At 42.5% G+C, this 7,114-nt stretch overlaps 1 protein-coding gene across 1 annotated transcript; it reads left to right on the top strand.

Annotated features, from left to right (window-relative positions):
- The first annotated feature begins 233 nt into the window (after positions 1-233).
- On the top strand, positions 234-4,833 carry tomm7 (translocase of outer mitochondrial membrane 7 homolog (yeast)). Its single transcript, XM_029646295.2, has 3 exons — positions 234-407; positions 3,397-3,445; positions 4,393-4,833. The coding sequence occupies exons 1-3, from the start codon at positions 305-307 to the stop codon at positions 4,406-4,408; spliced, it is 168 nt and encodes a 55-aa protein (XP_029502155.1). The 5' UTR covers positions 234-304; the 3' UTR covers positions 4,409-4,833.
- Positions 4,834-7,114: the final 2,281 nt, after the last annotated feature.

Genomic DNA, 7,114 nt, shown 5'->3' with positions numbered 1-7,114 from the left:
TTTTTGCTTTTACTATCATCCTAACATGATGGCCAAGCTCTCAATCCAAAACATCTGAGTGAAAGTATGCAACCATCTGTGTATGTATGTATTTATGTGTATTTATGACAATTTTAGGCGTAATGTTGCTACTGTAGGTGCAGATTAACATTTCCTATTGCGTCCACAAAGTGGCGCTCGTCATATTTCTGATTGAACCAACTATCGCAAAAAATCTAAACCACCTGCCACGCTTTACGGCAATGCGTCGGCTTCCTCTTTTTCACGTCCTTCAGAACCAGAACCAGTGAACCAACTAGCTACCATGGCGAAGCTCAGCAAAGAGACCAAGCAGCGGCTGCAGACGGTGTTTCAGGCCGGACAGTTCGTCATCCGCTGGGGTTTCATCCCCACGGTGCTCTACCTTGGTCAGTATGTGGCAAGTCGGTTAGCTTAGAGTGATAGCAGTTCGGGTAGGGGGATATGTCCAAGTGACAGTATTTGGACTGTTGTGGTATGTTGCAAGGTTGAGATTTGTTTATGATTAACAAATTCAAGTTAGGGGAACCTCGTTTGTGTAACGCGACCACTGCATGCATTTGGAATTGCATAATCAACTCTATGTTTTTCGCAATTTCGGTTAGCTAAACAACGTCCGAAAATGTATGGAGATTTGTGGCCATAGTGTGACACGGGGACTCTGTCATATAACAGCTAAACCACAGCTAGCTCACAGTGGTCGGTGATAGCCAGTGGTGTGAATGGGGAAACGATGCCTGTGAGACATTTCCTGAATTAGCTACCGCAGGAACACCCCAGCTGTCAAGGGAAGCTAGCTAACTAAAATTAGGCAAAACACACGTTTGGGACTCCTGCTGTTGGTCGGTGTGTTTGTGCGGCTTTGCGTGTTTCTCGGGTGAGATCCCCCACGGGAGAAACCAACGTCTTAACCATAAGCCCAGCGTTTCCCAAACTTTTGCCCTAGCACTACAGAGCTGATAAAAATAATCGAAACTTTGAGTTGACTATGGGGAAATCTATTGGAATTCAATAACTTTTTGACAGCATCCCTTTAGATTTAAACAGCTTTCGATACGTTTGCCCATTGAAGAGGTGGACGTGAAGGGCAAAACATTCAGGAGATGAAAGGGCCTCAAACCCCTCATACCCCACCATACCATGAGAAATCTGTCTTCATCACTCGAAAATATAAACGGTTGCGTTTGATATCATTTAAAAGCTTAGTGTTGTCAAACTATTTTATTATAGGCATTTTTTAAACCTTTTACGTCAATAATGTAAAAACGTGTAAACTCATATTTTTTTTCATATCAGCATATTGTTGTTTCTTAGACCCTAGTTCACATCATTTGAGTTTTTTGTGTTGTGCCAGTTGAGACACAACATGCTCTTGAATACAGGGTAGGTGTCATTTCAATCATAAAATAGACTTCATAGAATTGACATACCTTCAGACCACTGCAATTTAGCTGGTACACCGGTGACCTTTTAAATGAATCGATGTTGAATGTCAAAGGAGAAAAGGTCAATTTTACATAACAAAATATGCTTTTTCCCCCCAGAACCTATAAAATGCTTTTACAACCATCTATCTTTTCCAGTGATGACATGGATCTCTTATGGTATGGTGGGGTATGCAAAATGGGTCAACTTTCAGCCCCTTTATCTCTCAAATGTTTTGGCATTCAGGTCCAAAGTCACTTTATGAGCGCTTCTACAATGGGTATGGAAGGTTTGGTGAAGTTCAAAAGAGGCCTTCAAAAAGTGATTGAATTAAAATGGGTTTACCCTTATTTGAATCAGTGGTGTAGTGCTAGGGGAGAAAACAAAATGTTCACTCGTTAACCCAATAGGAAATTCCTTCTTGGGTCGAGGGTGAGACTGATTTTTAAATCATAAGCAGGGCTACCTCGAGACTGTGAGCCCGACTTTCTGCCTTCTGTCCAGCAACACCTCTCTCTACTTCTTTCCTTCTTCAACCTCTCCTACTGCCTTCTCACTTTCTACCCCTCTCCCTCTAACTGCGTCCCTACTTTCCAAGTGTGTTTCCCTCTATGTGCTAACTGAGGATTAGTGTGTGCGTGCATCATGACCTGTATTCATAGACCAGTGCAGATTGCTATTGTCATCAACCTGCTACAGGCTGGGCTAATGTTAATGCTAACCACAGCTAGCCCAGGGTAGGCCACGGAGGACCCTGCCAGTTTCGGTACCTGATCAGTAGTTACATTTAGCTCCAGGGTAGGAAGGAAATAGTTACAGCTTCTCTGGGAGGGAGATAATTACACTGGGGAAACCCTGAGTGCCACAAGCTGGCATGTCTACACAGTACACACACACACACACACATACATACATACGCTAACTATCTTCAGAGAAAGTGATGGGGAAACCCAGAATGTCTGCATGTGTCAGGAATGAGGATGTTGATGCAATGTTCTAGCATGAGTGAATGAAGTGTTGCAGAAACCGAAATGTGACTTATGAGTTAATTCATAGAGCATTGCTGCTATTTTCTATTCCCCTCCCCCTCTCTCAGGTCCAATAGTAGGTGTTGGAGACTCAACACCAGGGTTGGGGTCAGTTTGAATTGAAGTCGATCAATGCAGGAAGGATTGGAATTTTGAAATTAACTAATAGAAAAACATTGGAATAATATTTTCTCAATTTCGGGTTTATTGAGAAGCCAATTTTTTCAATTATTGAATTGGAATTTCAGTTTACTTCCTGAATTCACAGACTTAAATTAGAACTGACCCCAACCCTGACGTGTTTAGTCTCTAACGCCTACAACTTACCCAACCCTGAACAGTCAGAAGCAGCGGGTGGCTGTCCTATCGCTTCTGACCAGAAGATTGGCTGTCATAATCAGTTAATTTCCAGAAGATTCTAATGTTAAATCGCCACCATTCGTTGACACCCACAGCTTTTAGCCGTTCATCTTTGCAATATGTCTTAGCTATTAGGGTAGTCAGTTCCAACATTCACTTTCCTTCCCGGACATCTTTATTGGACCACAGGCAGAACTGCTGGTTAAAAGGGATAAGAGAGCGGGGAAACGCGAGGGAGAGATTGGGGCGGACGAAGAGACGGAGAGAGCGAGAGAGAGGTGGGTGGGGAAATCCCAAAGCTGTCCGTCTGAAGCTCCATTTCGGAATGTTATGACACGTCAAGAGCTGGCCACGCAACAGGCATGTTCACCTCTTCTCAGGAACACGCTACTGATGCTAGATAACTACATCACTTGTGTTTGAGGTTGTTTTATTGGAAACCGCTCTGATATGAACAGACGTCACATTACACAGGCTTTGAAAAACCAAGCTCGGGAGTGCAATTAATGTTTCTACAACGATTTGCTTTTCTTCATCTCTGCTCTCTTTTGTTTTTGATGTACAGGTTTCGCACGAGGGGGGGATCCTGGTATGCCGGAGCCCAACATCCTGAGGTGCGCTGTGTCTGTCGGTCCATCTCTGTGTGTGTCTGTCTGTTTTTGGTTTGGCCATCTGATACAGGGAATGTTAAGTTGGCTGACGTTTTACATGCCGTAACCAGTTGTGCTATTTGGTTTGTTTTTGTTTGTAACTTTTTTTTGTAACTTATTTTGTACATAATGTTGCAAACCATCAAACAAGCAAAGCGTCAATGCACGATTAAGATTGAATCCTACTACACTGGCTCCGACACTCGTCGGATGTGGCAGGACTTGAAAGCTTTTATGGACTACAAAGGGAAACCCAGACGCGAGCTGCCCAGTGACTCAAGCCTACCGGACGAGCTTAATTCCTTTTATGCTCGCCTCGTTATTGTTCTACTTTGTGTTATTTTACTTTAGTTTATTTGGTAAATATGTTCTTAACTCTTCTTGAACTGCACTGTTGGTTAAGGGGTTGTATGTAAGCATTTCACGGTAAGGTCTACACTTGTTGTATTCGGCGTGTGACAAAGTTTGATTTGAATACGGTATCATGACGCTGGTCAAAGTAGTTAAATACATAAGGAATAGTGTGCCAATGCTTCTGGTCAAAGTAGTGCATTTATATAGGGAATAGGTAGCAATACCATAAATAAGAATGTTTACTCAGGCTGTTTTCCATTGAAAGAAATGGTCATGGTTACTGTCTGAGTGGGCGTTTCTACTCACGTGTGAGCATGCTTTTCCTGCCTGATATCATGGTTCCTCAGTAATATCTGGCATGCTCACGCGAGAGAGGGAATAGCTGGCTCTGCTCTACTTATTGTGCCCACCTGTCCCGGCCAGAAAAAAATTGCCAGTGAGATGTCTCACTCTGTGGCACCCCCTAGATGAGGGAGTGGGGTGTCTTGCTTTCTCTACCATCTCTGGCCATGCCATTAAGACAAATGTAACCTCTGACCTTGTTTTCTCTATTCCAGTCTGCTGTGGGGCTGAGGACAACCCTGACCCACCCAATCACCTCCTCCCACAATGGTCATGTGACTCCCAGCTGTCACCACGGAAGTGGATGCCATCTTTCCCTCAACAATTTCTATATGGCCCATATATTTTAGGCTGGTTGGAACTTTCTTTGTCACTTCACGTTTGGGTCGGAGACCTGAAGCGCTGAATTCCCTCTCACTCTGAAACACCAAATGGCGGGATGGACATCTTATTCTGAAACTGTACCTTTACTGCTTGGTGACGGACCATTTTTCTCTCATTTTGTTTCCTGTCAGTTTGGAAACATGTAAAACCTAGTCTTTTCATTTGGTCATGGATCTGTGTTTGTCTATTTACCTTAAATCATCCTGTATAAAATGTCTGCCTGTTGGTTAAAAATGTACCTGAGTTTGTCTATAAATCACCTTTTGAGAGAAGATTACTGTTTGTTTGGTTTGATTTTTGATTTATACCGTGACATTCTATTTTTTTCATGGAACCTATACATTTTTATGGGCCTAATAGTAGCCTAAAGCCATCCGTTAAACGGTAAAAAAAACTAACATTTATCTTTTTAATTTCTCATTAACACAACCAGTCATGACGTTTTCATCTTATTAATTAACCATGTTTCCAGCCAACCTTTTTATGGGGGTAAAGTACATGTCGGGCAAAAAATGTCATGACTGGCCTTATGGAAACAGAACATTTATCGGTCAACTTTCCAAATGTCGACAAAGCAAAATACGCTAGACAAAGTGTGATCTTTTTGTGTCTGTAAAATTAATTTTGTGAGAAATGGTGGCGGAAACGCCTTTATGCGCAAATATGTCTATGATAACCCATATGGAAGTAAACTTGGAGTCAAGGATGTTATGGTGTGTGGTCCTCCAACTACGACTTGGGAAAATGTGCATTTTTATTAGGCTACAGATGAAATAACTTACAGTACATTCGGAAAGTATTCAGACCCCTTGACTTTTTTCACATTTTGTTAAGTTACAGCCTTATTCTAAAATGTATTAAATCATTTGTTTCCCTCATCAAGCTACACACACTACCCCATAATGACAAAGTGAAAACAGGTTTTTAAAAATGTTTGCAAATGTATTTTTTTTTAATTTAAATTTCAAACCCTTCGCCATGAGACTTGAAATTTGAGCTCAGGTACATCCTGTTTCCATTGATAGTCCTTTAGATGTGTCAACAACTAGATTGGAGAACACCTGTGGTAAATTCAATTGATTGGACATGATTTGGAAAGGCACACGCCTGTCTATTTAAGGTCCCACAGTTGACTGCATGTCAGAGCAAAAACCATGAGGTGGAAGGAATTGTCCGTAGAGCTCCGAGACATGATTGTGTTGAGGCACAGATCTGGGGGAGGGTTCCAAAATAATTCTGTAGCATTGAAGGTCCCTAAGAACACAGTGGCTTCCATCATTCTTAAATGGAAGACGTTTGGAACCACCAAGACTCTTCCTATACCTGGCCGTCCGGCCAAACTGAGCAATCGGGGGAGAATGGTCACTGACAGCTCCAGAGTTCCTCTGTGGAGATGGGAGAACCTTCCAGAAGGACAACCATCTCTGCAGCAATCCACCAATCAGGCATTTATGGTAAAGTGGTCGGCTGGAAGCCATTCCTCAGTAAAAGTCACATGACAGTCTGCTTGGACTTTGCCAAAAGGCACCTAAAGAACTCTGACCATGAGAAACAAGATTCTCTGGCCAGAATGAATGCCAACCGTCACCTCTGAAGGAAACCTGGCACCATCCCCATGTTTTTCAGGGACTGGGAGATAAGACAGGATCGAGGGAAAGATGAACGGAGCAAAGAACAAAGAGATCCTTGATGAAAACCTGCTCCAGAGCGCTCTGGACCTCACACTGGGGCGAAGGTTCACCTTCTAACAGGACAATGACCCTAAGCACACAGCCAAGACTACGCAGGAGTGACTTCGGGACAAGTCTCTGAATGTACTTGAGTGGGCCAGCCAGAGTCTGGACTTGAACCCAATCTAACATCTCTATAGAGACCTGAAAATAGCTGTGCAGTGTCGCTCCCCATCCAACCTGACAGAGCCTGAGAGGATTTGCAGAGAAGAATGGGAGAAGCTCCCCAAATACAGGTGTGCCAAGCTTGTAGTGTTATACCCAATAAGTCTCAAGGCTGTAATTGCTGCCAAAGGTGCTTCAACAAAGTACTGAAAACGTCTGTAAATTTGATATACTGCATAAATAAATACAACATTTTGAAAAAAATCTAAAAACATGTATTTTCTGTCATTATGGGGTATTGTGTGTAGATAGTCCCCCCCCCCCCCCCTAATTAATTTAATCAATTTATCATGTAGACTAGCCTACCCGCACTGTATCTGCGAGCTTTTGGCTAGAGCGCATGACACCAGAACCAGAGTAGGCACATTTGCTATTTAACGCAACAGTTTTTGTGACAAAACTATCGGTAGAGTTGAAAATGGGATGGAAACACATTGAACTTTAGATTTGTATTCAGTATATGAGAACTTAAGTGAAAAACACCACTGGTGGGAAAACGAAATCTCTCCAGTTGGATGGAAACCTAGCTACTGTCAAAGAAATAACTTAAAATAGGCTACCTTCGCATGTTCGTCCACTCAAATAATTCCATGCACTCGTGCCGTTTGATTAATGGAAAAAAGCATCTGTTAAAAAATACCAAAAAGTGTAATGACAT

The sequence above is a fragment of the Oncorhynchus nerka genome, linkage group LG4 (assembly GCF_034236695.1).
Source record: "Oncorhynchus nerka isolate Pitt River linkage group LG4, Oner_Uvic_2.0, whole genome shotgun sequence".
Taxonomy (NCBI): Eukaryota; Metazoa; Chordata; class Actinopteri; order Salmoniformes; family Salmonidae; genus Oncorhynchus; species Oncorhynchus nerka.
Note: the sequence above shows the minus strand (reverse complement) of the source record. Positions and strands in the feature narration are given on the sequence as shown.